Source organism: Coregonus clupeaformis, chromosome 9, assembly GCF_020615455.1.
Source record: "Coregonus clupeaformis isolate EN_2021a chromosome 9, ASM2061545v1, whole genome shotgun sequence".
Taxonomy (NCBI): Eukaryota; Metazoa; Chordata; class Actinopteri; order Salmoniformes; family Salmonidae; genus Coregonus; species Coregonus clupeaformis.
This window is the reverse complement of record NC_059200.1, coordinates 43,848,678-43,871,261: the sequence shown is the minus strand read 5'-3', so window position 1 is coordinate 43,871,261 and position 22,584 is coordinate 43,848,678. Positions and strand designations below refer to the sequence as shown.

Sequence of the window (22,584 nt, the reverse complement as noted above, 5' to 3'; positions counted from 1 at the left end):
TGTTGATGGTGACACTTTGATATCTAGATAATTTGCAGCTGTTTAAGTCTATCAAAGGTGTACGAGTTTGAGTATGTGTCCGTTAGTACTGTGGATAATTTTTTTGAATCCGCACAAATTAGATTGAGCAATAAAAGCACCACTCATGGTCTTTTAAAATTAAACTTGTTTTTGACAATATGTGGAGCACAATACCACAGAGGAGTTTAGAAGGGAGGAATTCCCTCAAACTTCTATCCCATAGGCTGGGATCCACACTATGCAGCTGTTGCAAGAGCGTATTTTTCACTGGTTGAAAACAATGACACTCAAATTAGTATAATATGTTACGTTGAGTATGGCTGCATAAGACAGAAGGTTACTTTTGGTTGGGTTGGGTGGATGGATGGGTGGGTGCTAAACCTAACCATAACCTCCAACCCTAACCCCTAGCCTAGCTAACGTTAGCCAACTAGCCACATAGCTAACGTTAGCAAATTGTAATTGTAACATACAGTATCATACGAAGGGGGCGAAGGTATTTAGCTTGTCCGGGAGCAAGGCATCGGTGTCCGCGTCGTGGCTGGTTTTCCCTTTATTATCCGTGATTGTCTGGAGTCCCTGCCACATACGTCTCGTGTCTGAGCAGTTGAATTGCAACCACTTTGTCTCTGTACTGACGTTTTGCCTGTTTGATTGCCTTACAGAGGGCATAGCTGGACTGTTTGTACTCGTCCATGTATGACGATGCATGTAGTTTCTTCTTATTTTAACCATCCACACAGGGAAAGAACATTATGTGCTGGGAATCACCTCAGAATGCTTCATGTTGGATGTACAAGTATATATAATTTGACCCCTTTGCAGTGAGCATCCTTCAAACAAACTATTTCAAATGACCTATATGAGTGTTGATGGTTTTGGTGTCTGGGAAATTATACAGTTTAGGTTGAGTTAGAGACGGATGGGTAATCATAATATAATATGCCATGGAGCAGCCGCTTTTATCCAAAGCGACTTACAGTAGTGTGTGCATACATTATTTTCGTATGGGTGGCCACAGTGGGAACTGAACCCAAAACCCTGACGTTGCAAGTACCGTGCTCTACCAACTGAGCTATACAGGACCACCTTGATGCTGTGTGAGTAAGAACCAGTAGAATCCATTACGGATCTTTCAGCTTTTTAGGCAGGCTACATTTTTTATAACTCACTGAATGGCAAGAAAAGCAGGAGCAGCGAAATGTAATCATACCACTGACAAGCTGTAATCATACCACTCACAAGCTGTAATCATACCACTGACAAGCTGTAATCATACCACTGACAAGCTGTAATCATACCACTGACAAGCTGTGGGACTTGAAAGAGGGGAATCTCAGCACCATGGAGGAGCAGTTCTCCTTCAAGAACGTTTATTGGGCCATAAATATTCACATGGTTTCTACCTCGATTAGTTGATTAGTTGTTTTCTTTCAAAATCTTTATCCCGCCCTCTAAAACCCATTGCCTTAAAATACATTATTAGTCAAATAATTTGTATTCAGGGCGAGACCAGGAAATCTGGTAACAACGTGGACACAATGGATGGAAGTCTTGATTGAATAATTCAAAATGGTGCTCTCTTTTTCGTCTAGCACAGGCAGCGAATGAGCTAAGAGGCAAAGCAGTAAAATAATAAAGGACAACTTCTTGCAGGTCATTTAGAAACAAAGTGGCATTTCCAATGATGTTTAGTGACATTTATTGGAAACAGTCGAGGGACAAAATGCAATTAGCATCATGAGGGAACAGCATGCTTCTTCCAGACATTGGATGATGCAACTTTCAAATCAAATTTTATTTATTTGTCACATGCGCCGAATACAACAGGGGTAGTAGACCTTACCGTGAAATTCTTACTTTACTTACCTTAGCTGTCACACCCTGGCCTTAGTTATCTTTGTTTTCATTAAATATTTAGTTAGGTCAGGGTGTGACATGGTGAAGTATGTGTTTTGGTTTGTCTAGGGGTTTGTAGGTTTAATGGGGTAATATCTTGTCTAGGTGTTTGTATGTTGATGGCTGCCTAGATTGGTTCTCAATTGGAGACAGCTGTGGTTTATTGTCTCTAATTGGGAGCCATATTTAAGGCAGCCATGGGCATCATGTGTTTGTGGGTAATTGTCTATGTTGAACGTTTGTTGCTTGTCTGTGCACTTACGTTATTTAGCTTCACGGTCGTTTGTTGTTTTGTTAGTTTTGGATAGTGTTCGGTTTCGTGTTTTTTCTCTCTTCCAAAATAAAGAGATGTATTTTGCACACGCTGCGCCTTGGTCCAATATCTCACAAGAAGACCACCGTGACAGAATTACCCACCAATCTAGGACCAAGCGGCGTGTCAAGCGGCAACAGGACCCACCTACACAGGATTCATGGACATGGGAGGAGATACTGGATGGAAAGGGTCCTTGGGCACAACCGGAGAATATCGCCTCCCTCGTGAAGAGCTGGAGGCAGCTAAAGCCGAGAGGAGGCGATATGAGGAGGCAGCACGGAGGCAAGGCTGGAAGCCCGTGAGTACTACCCAAAAATTTCTTGGGGGGCCTTAAAGGGAGTGTGGCGAAGTCAGGTAGGAGACCTGCGCCTACTCCCTGTACTTACCGTGGAGAGCGAGAGTACGGGCAGACACCGTGTTACGCAGTAGAGCGCATGGTGTCTCCTGTACGCGTGCATAGCCCGGGTTCGGTACATTCCAGCTCCACGTATCGGCCGGGCTAGATTGAGCGTTGAGCCGGATGTCATGAAGCCGGCCCAACGCATCTGGCCACCAGTGCGTCTCCTCGGGCCGGCTTACATGGCACCAGCCTTACGCATGGTGTCCCCGGTTCGCCTACATAGCCCGGGTGCGGGTTATTCCACCTTCCCGTACTGGTCGGGCGACGGGGAGCATACAACCAGGTAAGGTTGGGCAGGCTCAGTGCTCAAGGGAGCCAGTAAGCCTGCACGGTCCGGTATTTCCGGCGCCACCTCCCCGCTCCAGCCCAGTACCACCAGTGCCTACACCACGCACCAAGCCTCCTGTGTGTCCCCAGAGTCCTGTGCGTCCTGTTGCTGCTCCCCGCACTAGCCCTGAGATGCGTGTCCTCAGCCCGGGACCACCAGTTCCGGCACCACGCACTAGGCCTTATGTGCGTCCCCAGGGTCCAGCATGCCCTGTTCCTTCTCCCCGCACTAGCCCTGAGATGCGTGTTCTCAGCCCGGTACCTCCAGTTCCGGCACCACGCACCAGGCCTATAGTGCGTCTCGGCCGGCCAGAGTCTGCCGTCTGCCCAACGGCGCCTGAACTGCCCGTCTGCCCAACGGCGCCTGAACTGCCCGTCTGCCCAACGGCGCTTGAACTGCCCGTCTGCCCAACGGCGCCTGAACTGCCCGTCTGTACTGAGCCTGCAAAGCCGCCCGTCTGCCATGAGCCTTTAGAGCCGTCCGCCAGACCGGAGCCGCTAAAGCCTTCCGCCAGACAGGAGCCGCTAGAGCCTTCCGCCAGACAGGATCAGCCAGAGCCTTCCGCCAGCCATGAGCAGCCAGAGCCTTCCGCCAGCCATGAGCAGCCAGATCCGTCAGCCAGCCATGAGCAGCCAGATCCGTCAGCCAGCCATGAGCAGCCAGATCCGTCAGCCTGCCATGAGCAGCCAGATCCGTCAGCCTGCCATGAGCAGCCAGATCCGTCAGCCTGCCATGAGCAGCCAGATCCGTCAGCCAGCCATGAGCAGCCAGATCCTTCAGCCAGCCATGAGCAGCCAGATCCTTCAGCCAGCCATGAGCAGCCAGATCCGTCAGCCAGCCGCGAGCAGCCAGATCCGTCAGCCAGCCATGAGCAGCCAGATCCGTCAGCCAGCCATGAGCCGTCCAGCCAGGATCCGCCAGAGCCGTCCCAGCCAGGATCCGCCAGAGCCGTCCAGCCAGGATCCGCCAGAGCCGTCCCAGCCAGGATCCGCCAGAGCCGTCCAGCCGGGATCCGCCAGAGCCGTCCAGCCAGGATCCGCCAGCCAGCCAGGATCCGCCAGAGCCAGCCAGCCAGGATCCGCCATTCAGTCCGGTGCTGCCCCTTAGTCCGGTGCTGCCCCTTAGTCCGGTGCTGCCCCTTAGCCCGGTGCTGCCCCTTATCCTGGTGCTGCTCCTTATCCTGGTGCTGCCCCTTAGTCCGGTGCTGCCCCTTAGTCCGGTGCTGCCTCTTAGTCCGGTGCTGCCCCTTAATCCAGTGGGGTTAAGTTGGAGGGTGGTCATTTGGAGGAGGCTACGAAAGCGGGTAGTGACTATGGTGGGGTGGGGACCACGACCAGTGCCAGAGCCGCCACCGTGGACAGACGCCCACCCAGACCCTCCCCTAGACTTTATGCTGGTGCGCCCGGAGTTCGCACCTTAAGGGGGGGGGGGTTATGTCACACCCTGGCCTTAGTTATCTTTGTTTTCATTACATATTTAGTTAGGTCAGGGTGTGACATGGTGAAGTATGTGTTTTGGTTTGTCTAGGGGTTTGTAGGTTTAATGGGGTAATATCTTGTCTAGGTGTTTGTATGTTGATGGCTGCCTAGATTGGTTCTCAATTGGAGACAGCTGTGGTTTATTGTCTCTAATTGGGAGCCATATTTAAGGCAGCCATGGGCATCATGTGTTTGTGGGTAATTGTCTATGTTGAACGTTTGTTGCTTGTCTGTGCACTTACGTTATTTAGCTTCACGGTCGTTTGTTGTTTTGTTAGTTTTGGATAGTGTTCGGTTTCGTGTTTTTTCTCTCTTCCAAAATAAAGAGATGTATTTTGCACACGCTGCGCCTTGGTCCAATATCTCACAAGAAGACCACCGTGACATTAGCCAACAATGCAGAGTAAGAAAATGCTAAATAAACTAAATGTCAAAATAAATAAAAAAATAACAATAAAATAACAAATAGGCTATATACAGGGGGTACCGGTAGCGAGTCAATGTGCGGGGGTACGGGTTAGTCGAGGTAATTGTGGTCATATGTACATATGTAAAGTGACTATGCATAGATAATAAACAGCGAGTAGCAGCAGCGTAAAAAAGGGGGTCAATGCAAATAGTCTGGGTAGCCATTTGATTAACTGTTCAGAAGTCTTATGGCTTGGGGGTAGAAGCTGTTAAGGAGCCTTTTGGACCTAGACTTGGCGCTCCGGTACCACTTGCCGTGCGGTAGCACAGAGAACAGTCTATGACTTGGGTGGCTGGAGTCTTTGACAATTTTTAGGGCCTTCCGCTGGCACCGCCTGGTATAGAGGTCCTGGATGGCAAGAAGCTTGGCCCCAGTGATGACATCACTGGGCCGTACGCACTACCCTCTGTAGCGCCTTGCGGTCAGATGCCGAGCAGTTGCCATACCAGGTGGTGATGCAACCAGTCAGGATGCTCTCGATGGTGCAGCTGTATAACTTTTATTAAGATCTGAGGACCCATGCCAAATCTTTTCAGGCTCCTGAGGGGAAATAGGCGTTGTTGTGCCCTCTTCATGATTGTCTTGGTGTGTTTGGACCATGATAGTTTGTTGGTGATGTGGACACCAAGGAACTTGAAGCTCTCGACCCGCTCCACTACAGACCCGTTGGTGTGAACGGGGGCGTGCTCGGGCCTCCTTTTCCTGTTGTCCACGATCAGCCCCTGGGTCTTGCTCACGTTGAGGGAGAGGTTGTTGTCCTGGCACTACACTGCCAGGTCTCTGACCTCCTCCCTATAGGCTGTCTCATCGTTGTCTGTGATCAGGCCTACCACCATTGTGTCATCGGCAAACTTAATGATGGTGTTGGAGTCTTGCTTGGCCATACAGTTGTTGGTGAAAAGGGTACAGGAGGGGACTAAGCATGCACCCCTCAGGGGCCCCCGTGTCGAGGACCAGCGTGGCAGATGTGTTGTTGCCTACCCTTACCACATGGGGGTGGCCTGTCAGGAAGTCCTGGAACCAGTTGCAGAGAGAGGTGTTCAGTCCCAGGGTCCTTAGCTTAGTGATTAGCTTGGAGGGCACTATGGTGTTGAACGCTGAGCTGTAGTCAATGAACAGCATTCTCACGTAGGTGTTCCTTTTTTCCAGGTGGGAAATGGCGGTGTGGAGTGCAATAGAGATTGCATCATCTGTGGATCTGTTGGGGTGGTATGCAAATTGGAGTGGGTCTAGGGTGTTTCTGGGATGATGGTGTTGATGTGAGCCATGAACAGCCTTTCAAAGCACTTCATGGCTACAGACGTGAGTGCTACAGGTCGGTAGTCATTTAGGCAGGTTACCTTAGCGTTCTTGGGCACATGGACTATGGTGGTCTGCTTGAAACATGTAGGTATTACAGACTCAGTCAGGGAGAGGTTGAAAATGTCAGTGAAGACACTTGCCAGTTGGTTAGCGCATGCTCTGAGTACACGTCTTGGTAATCCGTCTGGCCCTGCGGCCTTGTGAATGTTGAGCTGTTTAAAGCTCTTACTCACATCGCCTACGGAGAGCGTGATCACACAGTCATCCGGAACAGCTGGTGCTCTCATGCATGCTTCAGTATTGCTTGCCTCGAAAAACGCAGTTAGCTTGTCTGGTAGGCTGGGCTTCCTTTTGTAATCCGTAATAGTTTGCAAGCCCTGCCACATCTGACGAGCGTCAGAGCAGTTGTAGTATGATTCAATCTTAGTCCTGTATTGATGCTTGGCTCGTTTGATGGTTCGTCAGAGGGCATAGCAGGATTTCCTATAAGCCTCCGGATTAGTGTCCAGCTCCTTGAAAGCGGCAGCTCTAGCCTTTAGCTCAGTGCGGATGTTGCCTGTTATCCATGGCTTCTGGTTGGGATACTTTATTTTCACCCTAACTCTTGCTCATTCATTTAGCATCTCACTCCAAATTGTGTTCAAATGGCTTTTTGAAGAACTTTGTCCTCCCAGAGTCCCAGTGCCAACAAATAGAAACCATTAATAATAAATATCTGTTAAGAGAAAAGTTCTGATGTCAAACCAAAATGCTGGCTTTTGGGCTGTACAAAATCAGTGGTCCTGTGTAGGTGTTTTATTTATAACAACTATCAATAATTCACAATAGTGGCCTTATTTGTTTTACCCATACACTGTATGTTGTGTTCCAGATAAATATTTAAGAATATAATGTTCTGCCATTGACAACCAGTGCTGGAAAGTCTTACCTGTAAAGACTACTTAAAGTGGGTATAGGGTTGCATGAAGTTGCATCTTGCACTCAGCTCGAATCAATCCACAGCGAAATATCTGCCGTTAGTGCCTATAAACATAATCAAATCAATTGCCGAAAAAGAAAATGTAACTCACGTAAGGTACAGACTCCAGAGTGTCCGTGTTGACAATTATTGGGGCGGGACTAGCCTGAAAAAGAGAGAAAGAGGGGGAGAGGAAGATAAGAAAAAGCAAGAGAAGCCTGGATCCACCAGTGTCCTACTTTCTATAAATGGATCCAAGGGACAGCCTCTGGATCATGTGGTGACTTCACCCTGTATGATGAAGAATTCCAGAGCCCTCCTCCAGACGCTACAGTGCCTTCGGAAAGTATTCAGACCACTTGACTTTTTCCACATTTTGTTACGTTACAGCCTTATTCTTAATTGTATATATAAAAAAACATTTACCCCCTTTTTCTCCCCAATTTCATGATTACGATCTTATCTCATCTCTGCAATTCCCCAACGGGCTCGATCATGCGTCCTCCGAAACATGACCCGCCAAACCGCGCTTCTTAACACCCGCTTGCTTAATCCGGAAGCCAGCCGCACCAATGTGTCAGAGGAAACACTGTTCAACTGACGTCCGAAGTCAGCCTGCAGGCGCCCGGCCCGCCACACTAGAGCGCGATGAGCCAAGTAAAGCCCCCCCGGCCAAACCCTCCCCTAACCCGGACGACGCTGGGGCCAATTGTGCGCCGCCCTATGGGACTCCCAGTCACGTCCGGTAATGACATAGCCTGGGATTGAACCCCAGGCTGTAGTGACGCAGCAACACTGCGATGCAGTGCCTTAGACCGCTGCACCACTCGAGAGGCCGGTTACAGCCTTATTCTAAAATTGCTGAAAAAAAATATATTTAATCTATCTACACACAATACCCCATAATGACATTTTTGCAAATGTATAAAATAAAAAATAAAAATGTATTTACATAAGTATTCAGACCCTTTGCTATGAGACTTGAATTTGAGCTCAGGTGCATCCTGTTTCCATTGATCATCCTTGAGATGTTTCTACAACTTGATTGGAGTCCAGTTCTGGTAAATTCACTTGATTGGACATGATTTGGAAAGGCACAGACCTGTCTATATAAGGTCCCACAGTTGATAGTGCATGTCAGAGCAAAAACCAAGCCATGAGGTCGAAGGAATTGTCCGTAGAGCTCCGAGACAGGATTGTGTCGAGGCATAGATCCAGGGAAGGGTACTAAAACATTTCTGCAGCATTGAAGGTCCCCAAAAACACAGTGGCCTCCATCATTCTTAAATGGAAGAAGTTTGGAACCACAAAGACTCTTCCTAGAGCTGACCACCTGGCCAAACTGAGCAATCGGGGGAGAAGGGCCTTGGTCAGGGAGGTGACCAAGAACCAGATGGTCACTCTGACAGAGCTCTAGAGTTCCTCTGTGGAGATGGGAGAACCTTCCAGAAGAACAACCATCTCTGCAGCACTCCACCAATCAGGCCTTTATGGTAGAGTGGCCAGATGGAAGCCACTCCTCAGGAAAAGGCACATGACAGCCCACTTGGAGTTTGCCAAAATGCACCTAAAGACTCTCAGACCATGAGAAACAAGATTCTCTGGTCTGATGAAACCAAGATTCAACTCTTTGGCCTGAATGCCAAGCGTCACGTCTGGAGGAAACCTGGCACCATCCCTACGGTGAAGCACGGTGGTGGCAGCATCATGCTGTAGAGATGTTTTTCAAGGGCAGGGACTGGGAGACTAGTCAGGATCGAGGCAAAGATGAATGGAGCAAAGAACAGAGAACCTTGATGAAAACCTGCTCCAGAGCGCTCAGGAACTCAGACTGGGGCGAAGGTTCACCTTCCAACAGAACAACGACCCTAAGCACACAGCCAAGACAACGCAGGAGTTGCTTTGGGACAAGTCTCTGAATGTCCTTAAGTGGCCCAGCCAGAGCCCGCACTTGAACCCGATCGAACATCTCTTGAGAGACCTGAAAATAGCTGTGCAGCAACGCTCCCCATCCAACCTGACAGAGCTTGAGAGGGTCTGCAGAGAGGAATGGGAGAAATTCCCCAAATACAGGTGTACCAAGCTTGTAGCGTCATACCCAAGAAGACTCGAGGCTGTAATCGCTGCCAAAGGTGCTTCAACAAAGTACTGAGTAAAAGGTCTGAATACTTATGTAAATGCAATATTTCTGATGTTTTTTTTTTATACATTTGCAAACATTTCTAAAAACCTGTTTTCATTTGTCATTATGGGGTATTGTGTGTAGATTGATGAGGAGAGAAAAACAGTTCAATAAATGTTAGAATAAGGCTGTAACATAACAAAATGTGTAAAGGTTCAAGGGGTCTGAATACTTTCCGAATGCACTGTATGGTTAGCATCCATTCTGACAAACAGCACTCAGAAATGAGATGCTATAGAATCACGTTCTTTTAAAAAATAAGAATTCCTTCATTATAGTTAAACAGTAAGAGAACGTTTCCAGGCCACATATTACGCCTGGTCCTGGACTAAAAAGCATGGATGGATATTCTCCATCAAGTTCATTTTTTTGTCCAGGACTAGGCTTAATCTGTGTCTGGGAAACCGACCCTGAATACATAGAGTATAATACATGCTAAATGTGCAGGCCTCTAATAATAATCATCCATAATAGCATAACAGTAAATGACCACAGAATGGCTTACGGCATTTGAAGTAAATTAAGTGGATAGACTAATGATAGAGCTCCCATCCCAGGTAAGACTATGCACATATTTGCAGGTCATTGGCGGCCAGATAATTCTAAGCAATATGATGGCTCCACATTAGCTCCTAATAGCCTTTCCGGTGCTCACGCTTACAGAATGCCCTGAAAGGGAACTGCTGGCTCAGGCAAGAGATTCCGGTGTCTTTCAGCCTTTTCTGCTAATAATTCAGTCAAACCTTTTGATGTTTCCATCAAACAAAGCTCCTTCATGTTTTTACACAAAGGCAAATTGTTTGGAGCAGGTAGACTGATGTGTGTGAATGTGTGTGTGAGTGTGTGTTTGTGTCATTTTAACATTCACAGGCAATGCGATTATTATTCAAAGGCAGTTTTTATTTTACCTGCAGAAAATGAATGTAAACCTTTATGCCTTTCCAGGAATACTAGACTCAGTCCCCCCCCCCAAAAAAAAAAAATGTGTGCAAGTCAGCAGTCAAGCTTTCAGTGCAGACAAAACAAACTTATGATGATGCAAAATGCCTCATATGATGCAAAACACATTCATCATCATAAGAGTTTTTGCTTTGTACTGAGTGCTCCATGTTGTAAACTTGACTGCAGACAATCTGTGGGGACTCTCTCCATAAAACCACCATGGTCTAGGTTACACTATGTGTAAAGGAGGAGTGAGGAGCAAGATTTTCCCTATGTAATATTTTGTCATAGTGTACACTGGACATCGTAATGTCACACACACAGACACACAGTTTGGCACTCAGCATGTGTGCAAGTCCTGTGCACACATCTGAATACATGCAGTACATACAGAGTACAGACACTGTACAATTGCGTGACTGCATTTCCAACCCATTTTTGTCTTCCTCTCTTGACAATGGCGCACACTGACATCAGTTCTCTCAGAGAAGCATATTAAGTCTGAGGCCCTATCTGAATTTCCTGTGATTCTTCGCATCCCCTCTCCTCACTTCCTTCTCAACCATATTGGAGGAGATGATCCAAAGTCCCTCCCTCAAATGTGTTTTGAGAAGGACGCAAGGAGAGATGATGTGAGGAATCGAGGAAAGACGAATTGAAAAAGAGCCTAAACCTCCAACAAACGGGACTGAGCAGGATTCACTGTGGGGAGCCTGGTCTGATCTACGTCTGGGGTTAATTAGGTGTTAATAACTACAATACACCGAGCCTGTTAATTACAAGTCTAACTCTGCATCCCAAATGGCACCCTATTCCCTTTAAAGTGCACTACTTTTGAACAGGTTCGATCGGGCTCATGTTAAAAGTACTGCACTACATAGGGAATAGGGTGCAATTTGTGTTGCATAAGAACCCTTTTAGCTATGGGAATTCCACCTCAATTCTATAAAACATGCAATAATTTGGCAATACCACTAAACCACTCTGTCTGTGGCTTACTGCCGATTAGTTGGAGATTAAATGTAAAAATGTTTTTGCTGAAATTGAACTACATGTACTTACTGTTATTATTATTGCTAATGTCGAAAGAAAATGGTTGCATCCCAAATGGCACCCTATGGGCTCTGGTCAAAAGTAGTGCACTATATGGAATAGGGTGCTATTTGGGATGCCGGCTACTTCTTATATTTGACTGCACAATGTAGCAGAATATATCAACAACTATTTCAACCACTCATGCTGCCAATGACTTTGCCTTTCACTGTTCACCTAGGCAAATAACGTACATGAACATTTACAGTGCCTTCAGAAAGTAGTCATACTTTTTTTTTTTTTTTTTATGCCATTTAGCAGACGCTTTTATCCAAAGCGACTTACAGTCATGCGTGCATACATTTTACATACCCCTTGACTTATTCCACATTTGGTTGTGTTACAGACTGAATTCCAAATGGATTAAATTAACAAAAGATTCTCACCCATCTACACACAATACCCCATAATGACAAAGTGAAAACATGTTTTTAAAAATGTAATTTACATAAGTATTCACACCCCTGAGTCAATACTGTAGAAGCACCTTTGGTAGCGATTACAGCTGTGTCTTTCTGGGTAAGTCTCTAAGAGCTTTCCACAGCTGGATTGTACAACATTTGCCCATTATTCTATTAAACGTCTTCAAGCTCTTTCAAATTGGTTGTTGATCATTGCTAGACAACCATTTTCAGGTCTTGCCATAGATTTACAAGTAGATTTAAGTCAAAACTGTAACTCAGCCACTCAGGAACATTCTCTGACTTCTTGGTAAGCAACTCCAGTGTAGATTTGGCCTTGTGTTTTAAGTTATTGTCCTGCTGAAAGGTGAATTAATCTCCCAGTGTCTGGTGGAAAGCAGACTGAACCAGGTTTTCCTCTAGGATTTTGCCTGTGCTTAGCTTCATTCCGTTTATTTTTTATCCTGAAAAACTCCCCAGTCCTTAATGATCACAAGCATACCCATAACATGATGCAGCCATCACTATGCTGATAAATATGCAGAGTGGTACTCAGTAATGTGTTGTTTTGGATTTGCCCCAAACATAACACTTTGTATTCAGGACAAAAAGTGAATTGCTTTGCCACATTTCTTGCAGTATTACTTTAGTACCTTGTTGCAAACAGGATGTATGTTTTGGAATATTTGTTATTCTGTACAGACTTCCTTCTTTTCACTCTGTCAATTAGGTTAGTATTGTGGAGTAACTACAATGTTGTTGATCCATCCTCAGTTTTCTCCGATCACAGCCATTAAACTCTGTAACTGTTTTAAAGACACCATTGGCCTCATGGTGAAATCCCGGTTTCCTTCCTCTCCGGCAACTGAGTTAGGAAGGACACCTGTGTCTTTGTAATGACTGGATGTATTGATACACCATCCAAAGTTTAATTAATAACTTCACCATGCTCAAAGGGATATTCAATATCTGTTTGTTTTTTACCCATCTACCAACAGGTGCCCTTTTATGTGAGGCATTGTAAAACCTCCCTTGTCTTTGTGGTTCAATCTGTGTTTGAAATTCACTGCTTGACTGAAAAACCTTACAGATAATTGTATGTGTGGGGTACAGAGATGAGGTAGTCATTCAAAAATTATGTTAATTGTATGTGTGGGGTACAGAGATAAGGTAGTCATTCAAAAATCATGTTAAACACTATTATTGCACACAGAGTGAGTCCATGTAACTTAATATGTGACTTGTTAAGCAAAGTTTTACTCCTGAACTTATTTAGGCTTGCCATAACAAAGGGGTTGAATACTTATTGACTCAAGATATTTCAGCTTTTCATTTTTAATTAATTTGTGAAACTTTCAAAAAACATAATTCCACTTTGACATTATGGGGTATTGTGTGACAAAAAATTCTACATTGATTCAATTTTAAATTCAGGCTGTAACACAACAAAATGTGGAAAAAGCCAAGGGATGTGAATACTTTCTGAAGGCACTGTAGCATGTCATTTGCATTGGTGCTGATCAAATAATAACTAAGGGGAAACTTTTATCCTGTCAGACTTATCTTAAGCTGTTACTTTAGTATGGGATGTTGAGAACCCTGTACTCCAGTTTCTCAGTGCAGCCTTGTGCTCCAGTTCATTTTGCTCAATAATTTAAGGGTGAACCTATGTGTAGTGCATCATGCATAGAAATAAAAAATCTATAATTTACAAGAATTTGTTCACATGTAAAAACAGTCAACAACACAAGCAGATAAAGAGAAGGGGAACAAGAGAGAGATTGAGAGAGGGGAAAATAGAGGGAGAGCTACATCAAGGTTGCGGTAATGAAACAAAGCAGTGTTCGGTCTTGGAGAACGGTTTAAATGATTGTGGGGAGTAGATGAGGGGGAGAGAAAGAGTGAGAGAGAGAGAAAGGTACTCCCAAATCAGTGTAGTCCCTCCTGGATAGGGGTAAGCCCATCAGAAGACGAGGTGAAATAAGTACCATGTTGCTTACACCTTTCCAATCCCTTCAGATCTGCAGGAGTGCCCAGGGAGGAGAGTCTACTCAGCAAACAGGGAACCTTCCCAGAACATTAGCTAAGATTCCCATTAAGTTCTAGTTAGGGTTTTATCTTACATTAGGATGGTAACATCCCAAAAACATTCAAATCATGTTTTTGATGACATATTTTTCTTCAGAAAATTATTTTTATGAAATATCCTTGGAATGTTCTTGGAATGTTCTTCTATAGTTCACCACCACAGAACATTCCCCAAACATTCTCATTAGGTTTCCAGGTAATGTAATAACACAATGTACCAGTAATGTTTTTGGAAAAATTGCAATCTGGTTTTCGGGCCCACCACAGCACAGAGAATGAATGATCTTAGAGCCAACACAGATGCCAAACAGCTCTCTGTCCTTGTACTCTTCGATTTAAGTGCTGCATTCAACACTGTTTACCATGATGTCCTTCTGGACAGACTGGAGAGGTGGGTTGGCCTCTCCGGTCCAGTTCTAAATTGGTTTAGGAACTATTTAGCCAGTCAAGAGTTTTTTGTCAGCCTTGGTGAACATAACTCAGAGAAAATACATATCACATGTGGCGTTCCACAAGGTTCGATTTTGGGTCTGGTACTGTTCAGTTTATATATGTTACCCCTTGGCAGCGTTATCAGAAAGCACAGCATTGATTTTCACTGCTACGCAGACGCATTTCTGTGTCACCAGAGGATTTTAGCTCCACGGATAAAGTATAAGACTGTATTAGTGATTTAAATACTTGGATGGCTCACAACTTCCTCTAGCTAAATCAAGACAAGACCAAGGTACTTATTGTTGGAGCCAAAGCACAGAGAAAATCCGGCCGCACATTTTAATTCACAGGCAATAAAGATAAAACACCAGGTAAAAAACCTAGGTGTTATTTTAGATTCTGAACTCAATTTCGAAACACACATTAGGAATGTGACCAAAATAGCTTTTTACCACCTGAGGAACATTGCCAAGGTGCGGCCATTTCTCTAAGGCTGATACAGAGAGACTCATCCATGCTTTTATTACAAGCAGGCTTGACTACTGTAATGCTCTCCTGTCTGGTCTACCCAAGAAAGCCATTGGTCAACTGCAAAACATACAGAATTCTGCAGCACGGGTACTGACTAAGACCAGACGGAGAGCACACATTACACCGGTTTTAAGGTTTCTGCACCGGCTGCCTGTGAGTTTTATAATTAATTGTAAGATTCTTCTATTGGTTTTTAAATCAATCCATGATTGTGCACCCCAATACATGTCCCTCAGGCCTTTTAACTATCCCAAAGCCTACGGCCGAGAGGCAGCCTTTATTTACTATCCCCACAGCCTCTGGAAAAGCCTGCCTGAGAACCTGAGGGGGGCCAAAAATGTGGACATATTTAAAAGAGATCTTAAAACACACCTTTTAAGCTTTGCTTTTCCTCAGGGTGCTTTTTAGTCGTTCAGTTTTTATTGTTATTCTTTTGTTTTTTAATCCTCTTATGTTTGTGTAGTAAATATTTCCATTTTTATTTTCATTGTTTTTTCCTGGGAAGCATATTGTGTTGCATTCCATGACTGAAATGTGCTGTATAAATAAAGGTTGATTTGATGGTACATAGTGTCCAGCATACATGTACAAGGTATCACCATAATCAATTACAGGCCCTCGATACTCTTATAAAGCTACAGTGTGATGTTATGACATGATTGTTCCAATAATGTTCCCTAAACATTCTTCAGCAATCATGTCTGGATTAAATTAAATTGGTTCTGAAAAACCATTACTGGAATATGGAGATGTCATTCCAAGACACCTACCCAGGTATAGGATCTTAATTTGACCAGTTTCTCCCGTGTAGCTCAGTTGGTAGAGCATGGTGCTTGCAACGCCAGGGTTGTGGATTCGATTCCCACGGGGGGCCAGTATGAAGAAAAAAAAAGAGCATCTGCTAAATGACTAAAATTGAAAAAAATTGCAGGAAAATAATCCTGCAGCAACTGGAAATGTGAATTACTATATGGATTATAATTAATGGTTATTTTTGTATGGGTTGATACATTGTTCGTTAGGGCAAATCAAGTCTGACATTTTAAAGTGGAAATTACAAACTTTAGAAGCATTTATAACCCTCTAATACACTTTTCATTTCCTGCAGCGCAGGAAAATGTATCCTGCAACAGGGTGGTCAAATTAAGATCCTGTATAGGCCTAACAATCAATGATGTGTATTGATAACAACAAACAGCCCAGCAAACCGGGAATATTCCTAGAACATTAGCTAACATTCCCATTAAGTTCTAGTTAGGGTTTGAGCTGACATTAGGATAACGTCCCACAAACATTAAAATAATGTTTTTTTTATCACCAAATACTTTTTTTTATAAGAAAATGTTTGAAATGAAATATCCTTCTAACATTCACTAAAATGTTGGTCACCACATCTGTAAAAAAAATAAATACCACAGATCATTCCCCTAAGGTTCTCATTCGGTTGCCAGGGAATGTAATAACACAATGTTCCGGTAATGTTCTTAGAACATACTGCCGCAACAAAATGTGACTTGTTTCAGGAAACTAGGCGTATGTTGCGCGTCACTACTTCACAGGAGAGGCATTTGAATGTAAACATTTTATTATTTTATTTTTCTAAATGCGTTTTTTGGCAGATATGCCTTCTGGAACTTGTGAAATGTCATGTGCCTCAATGACAAACTTGTATGCCATCTGTAAATACAAACAAAATTGTTAAATTTACGAGCCTAGTTGGTTTAGCCACGGAAAACGACAGGAAACTTCCTGCTAGCCATGATTGGCTGAAAATGTATGCACTCACTAACTGTAAGTCGCTCTGGATAAGAGCGTCTGCTAAATGACTAAAATGTAAAAAAATAAAAATGGATGGGCTGGACATGCCGAGAGATTAGTTCGTATTGGTCTGCCATGTAGCACGCTTCTGTCTATAATGAGCTGCTCAGTATGTGTAGGTAATCCTTTCTAACGCAGATTTTTTTTAAAGATAGCTCCACTTTCTGGAGGACCGAGTTTTGAAATCAGTGGAATGCCCGGTGGAAGCGGAGTATGACAGTTAAGGAAATTGAGAAAATTCAGGCGTTTGATTGCAAATGCGGAGGGAGTCGAAAAGAGAACACAGAAGGCTGTTGTATAAAATGCCTGTCTCCGGATTACATCTTCAAACTAAGGGCAACCATGGAATCCGTGACAGAGAGGGAGAAGCGTTCATCCATGTATACGGGTAAGAGAGTCTAGCTAGCTACATTTTCAGATATTATACGTTCCTAATTTTGTCAAAATCTGTTTTCATTGCAAGTTAAAGCGTACTGTTAGCTATCTAGCTAACGTTAGCTGGCTGACTGGCTCACCAGCTACCATTACGTGTATGATCTGTGTAGTAATTTTATTCGTATCTCAGAGCCATTTGCATTGCTAGTTATAGCCTAACGTTAGCTAGCTATCTAACATTGAACCAACCTAGTTGGTTAGCGTTTAGCTACCTGTAGATTCATGGAAGGTAGTAACGTTATGATTTGGGATTATGGTTAATTGTTTATCTAGCTAAACAAAATACTCCACTATGCAAGTAACCATTTCACTGTACCGTTTACACCCTCTGTATCCTGTGCATGTGACAGATAAACAGATTTTATTTGATATAGATGTGTTTACCAGAGACGGTAATGTGAAGAACAACATGACCTGCACCAAAGTCAAATTAGGCTATAACGTTAGGCCAACGAGACAGTGTCCAAGTTCAAAAATTATCTGGTAGAATGCCCTGCTTATATTTCATCACACTCACAACCGTAAGCTATTAACTGTAATTAGCTCGCCATTAACTTGTAAATAATGATCTTCTTGTGAGTTTATTTTCCTGCAATAACGAATGACAACTGTACACAGACATGTCGATAGACGTAGTGTAAACCAGCCTTTAGTCTTGAAATCTTTGGTTGTTTAGTACACTACCATACTCACTGTTTAGCATATGGCCTCATGTGAATCCTTAAAGAGATGGGTGGGGCTAAGGCTTAAGAGGGTGTGAACGATGCTGAATGGGTGTAGACAAAGAAGAGCTCTCCAGTAGGTGTACCAAAACATTCAAGGGCCATTTTCTCAAAAGTGGTGTTACAAATTTATCAACTTTCAAAGCAGAATTACTTTCCCATTGTTCCTCAATTGTAGTGTATGATATAAAATGTTCTAGCTCTGAGTCTCTACTTTTATCCAATGTAAAAAATACAATTTCAAATTTTGCTACATAAGACCTAATCAAGCTGGTCGGTCACAAATGTGGGAGCAATAGAAGTGGTTCTGAGGAAACATTATAGGAACGTTCTGCTAACGTTGATGGATATATTATTTCAAAACACCCATAACAACAAGTTATAGGATATTCCTACAATGGTCTCATGAAGTTATAGTGCGGCATTATGACATGATGGTTCAAATAAAGTTCTCTGAACATAATTCAGCAATAAAATGTTGGAGCAATAGAAGTTGTTCTAAAAAAAACATTCCTGGAATATTCAGTTATGTTGATAGGGATATTACTACAAACAAGAAACATTACTGCGCGACTCTTATCAAGTTATTCTGTGAGGTTATGACATGATGATCCAGAATTGTTATAAAAACATCCTTCAACGATAATGGAAGTAGTTCTGATCACATTACTGCAATGTTCTTTTAATATTGATGTGTAATGTAACATTATTATATGAAGTTGCCAAACCTGTAAGAAATAACATTTGAATATTCTTACATAATTATATTTTATTAGGGTATTGTCCAAACATAGCTATAGCTTTTTTAAAGAATGGTAATCAAGTAGATTTGAACCTGTGATCTGCCATCTTCAAGCCCTGTAGGCTACTTAGTGTGCTGCGCCACCAGGATCTTAATGTTTCTAGTGGATTTCCCTTTGTACCGAAATCTTTAAATTATGATCTAAACTATGGCTATATGTCTTAGTACATATGCACATCTATGTACACCTCACTACAATCTGCCAGGCAATAATTTAACATGATTTCTGAAATCAAGTTTGTAGGGAAAATAAAAGTCAAAACATCACAACTTTACAGAATATAAAGAAGATTGATAAAGAAATAATAGAGGACAGTTATTTTTCTAGATTGTTATCCTCTCTTTTGCAAAGACAAAGACCGCAACCTGGAAGTCAGGATAAAGTTGTAAACCGCTTTATATTTTTGTTAATCCCATCCCAGTGGATTTATTCCAGTAATAACACTGCAAAGCACCCAGGTTCGATACCCGCTTGTGACCATCGACAAGATACGGTAATACTATGTATGTACAATAAATGTCTAATACATTGTCATGTGATTGCAAATAATTGCCATATGTGTTTCTACATGGATTGTTGTACAATACACTTCATCACCAGTAAGACAACAATAACACATTAAAGAAACATTAATGGGCTGTTCAACATGTAATTTTATCATTCTGGGAGCATAGGAATAACATTCAAAGAACATTGAGGGAATGTTTTGTGCACACATATACAAACATTATAAGAATGTTATCACAACTGGACAGATTTTGTGTTTTGAGAACCTATCTCGTGTCATACGCCCACAATGTTCCCATAACCTAAATAAATGTGAAGTCCCCACAATTTTCCCACCCCCTAATGAAATATTCTGGGAACCTTTAGAAAACTGACAATGTGTTCTGGGAACATACTTGCAAGGTCAGGCGAATGTTTTATACATTGTATAATCATCAGCACAACTAGACAGTTTTTGTGTTAAGAGAACATTTGCCGCAACCTAACGACTGTTCTGGGAACTTTCACAGAACCAATTTTGGTTTGCTAGGTAGGGGGTGATTTGGGATTCAGGGGTAGAGAGAGTAGTAGAGATGAAATGAGAGTGGAGCTCAGTAAAAGAGGAGAGGACAATATAGCAAATGAGAGATTAGTGATACAGGGAAAAAGGGTCCCATTTGGGATGCAACCATTCTCTGTTCAGCTCCATATATTAACGGGAAACCCTAGTAAAACCAGACTGCTGCATCGCCTCATTGCAATCCTGTAGCCTTGGTCCCCAACGAGACGATGGATGTTCCAACATTATTTGCTCTTGGCACACATCCCCCATGGCAATTTCAGTCGTGCTCAGTTGCACAAACATTATTCATCGGACCAATAAGCATGCATTGCATAAAGATTTAAAGCAAACCTTTACTAGACGTCACACATGATCCCATTGTAATTGCCAAGATTGGTTATGTATTTGGAATTGGGAAGTCGTATTTTTTATTACGGTCTGAATTTTTATGTTATGGCATAGTGCCTTATCTGTCAATGACAGATAGACATCCAAACAACCAAAAAACTGACTGTCAGATCTGACACTGTTTTAGACAGATTTTTCCTATTGGGAACTCCAACATTGACACTTTATTATACTTAACAAAAATATAAACACAACATGTAAAGTGTTGGTCCCATGTTTCATGAGCTGAAATAAAAGATCCAAGAAATGTTACATATGCACAAAAAGCTCTCACATTTGTGTACAAAAAAAAAACTCCCAAGTGGATGAGCCTGGCTCCCAAGTGCCCCTACCCAGTCATGTGAAATCCATAGATTAGGGCCTAATGAATTTATTTAAATTGGCTGATTTCCTTATATGAGCTGTAACTCAGTAAAATCGTTGAAATTGTTGCATGTTGTTTTTATATTTTTGTTCAGTATAGTTGAAAAGACATCATTTCAACCAGTTATGTAATTGAAATGACGTCTTTTCAGCCTTTTTTATTCACTGGGATTGTGCCACTTCGCCGCTCAGGAAGTGAGAACCACAATCAGTCTAATTACTGACTTCCTCTCTCTAATAACCTTAATCAATACACTACAAGAGGAAATGACACTAGACACTGTTTGTCAATACCATGAAATTACATGATATGGTTTCATTCAGAAGTCGAGATTTAAAAAGATGTTAGGACATGTAAAAAGCTTATGGTGCAGATAGCAGACTTGCCAAAGTAAAAATACAGAGCAGCCCAAGAAATAATGCTGCAGTTTCTGTGATTATTATCTGTGTATAATTAAGATGTATTTATATCAATGACTCATGTGTGGACCCACAAAAAAGACAAAAATCCATTCATATTTCATAGTCCAAATAGTATGTGTGTGTGTGTGTGTGTGTGTGCTTGTGTTGCCCACTTATTCACCTGAGCCTCTTTCCATACTCTCCCAAAAGTATTATCTCAGACACTGGGGAGGTTACCAAACACATTTTTACAAGAGATAGCTGAACACTTCCATCCAAAATCTTTAAAAACACTTTGATAAGTCAATGAACTCTGGCAAAAACATTTTCAGTCACAAAGACACGCGCCTGCACGCACACCCAAATGAGCCGTGCAAACACACTATTTCACAGTGTATCGCAGATAGCTATTCACTTTAACATCACCAAGCTAATGGACTGGGAGGAGAAAGCATTGCTCCATTCACATATTATGCAAGAGTGCATCTTCTGAACAGCGCATCCTCAACTCACACATCATTTTAGATGTGACTACTGGGTATCTGCCTGCTCTGGGGTGAAGTTTCCCCTAGGTACAGATCTAGGATCAGCTTCCCCTCCCCAAACCCTAACCTTAACCATTAGTGAGGAAAAACCTAAACTGAACCAAGATCAAGGTCAGTAACTTTACCCATCTATCTGCCTACAGCTTGTGTCACTCTCTGAGGCAAATGTCACAGAAGCCTCGTTTTAGAAACACAGTGAAACAGAGTAATGATTCAGATACAAGTCTGAATGAAAATGCATCCTAGCTGCATTTAGTTTAGGCTTTGTCCTCTTGTTAAGACAATGCCTGTTGGCATACTGGCATAGCCACTTAATATTGTAAAGTTGCAAACTCCAGCTCTATGCAGCTCCCAGCCGCCAACCGAGAACCCTGGAGATTACACAGGGAAGGTATAATCCAAATTCAGCACCTCGGCTCTTGCCCGTGAGTGGGTTTGCTGAGACTGCAACTCATTCCCTCCCATAATGAGCCAAGGGGAACACAAACTTTCTTACACACACACACACACACACACATACACACACATCAACACACAATCCTAACCCTTGCTCATATACTGCTAGAAAACAAAATCCCTTTTCAATCTTGTTATCCTAATGGTCCCCTTAGAGCTGCTCTGATCTGGATCATAATGCATGATTGGTTGGTTACCTGGTAGTGGTCCTGCCAGCCCTGACTCTGCGGACAGCCGCATTCGGACCACAGATCACAGCTGCCTCCTTTGGCGTGGACCACAGAGCGCCCTGGGCTTCTCCAGGAGCTTTCCGAGCGGGTAGCCATAAGACGGCCCCTCTGCCGGGCCAGAGTAGAACCGCCGGAGGCTGAGCCATAGTGGTATCCCTGGGGCGGTTGCTGCTGCCATCCACAAGAGCACGGCACCTCTCCGCAGCCCCCTCTGTCCATCTCCACAAAGCAGCTCTGCTGTTTGTTCAGGTAGGCAGCAGTTATCCTGCCCCGTGCAATCACCTTGCTCCCTCTCTCTTTTCTTCCTCTCTCTTTAAGGTTTCTTGTCTTCCGTGCTCTGTGAACGAGGGAGGTGATGCTGGAGTCCTCTAACAATAAATTAACGAACGACACTGTTAAGTTGGCAGTGTGTGTGTCCCTGCTCTGAGAGAGAGTGTGTGTGCATGTGTGTGAGTGGTGAGTGAGAGCCTGTGCTTCTGTTAGAGACCAGGCATGATAGGAGAGTGAGAGGC

General features: G+C 43.3%; 1 protein-coding gene across 10 annotated transcripts in view; it reads right to left on the bottom strand.

Moving 5' to 3' along the window:
- LOC121573994 (disks large homolog 2) overlaps positions 1 to 22,584 on the bottom strand; it is a 324,395-nt gene that overhangs the window by 108,243 nt on the left and 193,568 nt on the right. For 9 of the 10 annotated variants that reach the window (XM_045222647.1, XM_041886461.2, XM_045222648.1 and 6 more), the window contains one exon: positions 7,284 to 7,337. In XM_045222647.1, coding sequence (XP_045078582.1) covers positions 7,284 to 7,337 — 54 coding nt within the window. Of the gene's footprint in view, positions 1 to 7,283; positions 7,338 to 22,039; positions 22,548 to 22,584 lie in introns of those variants that run through there. The other variant, XM_041886459.2, reaches the window with a different exon arrangement.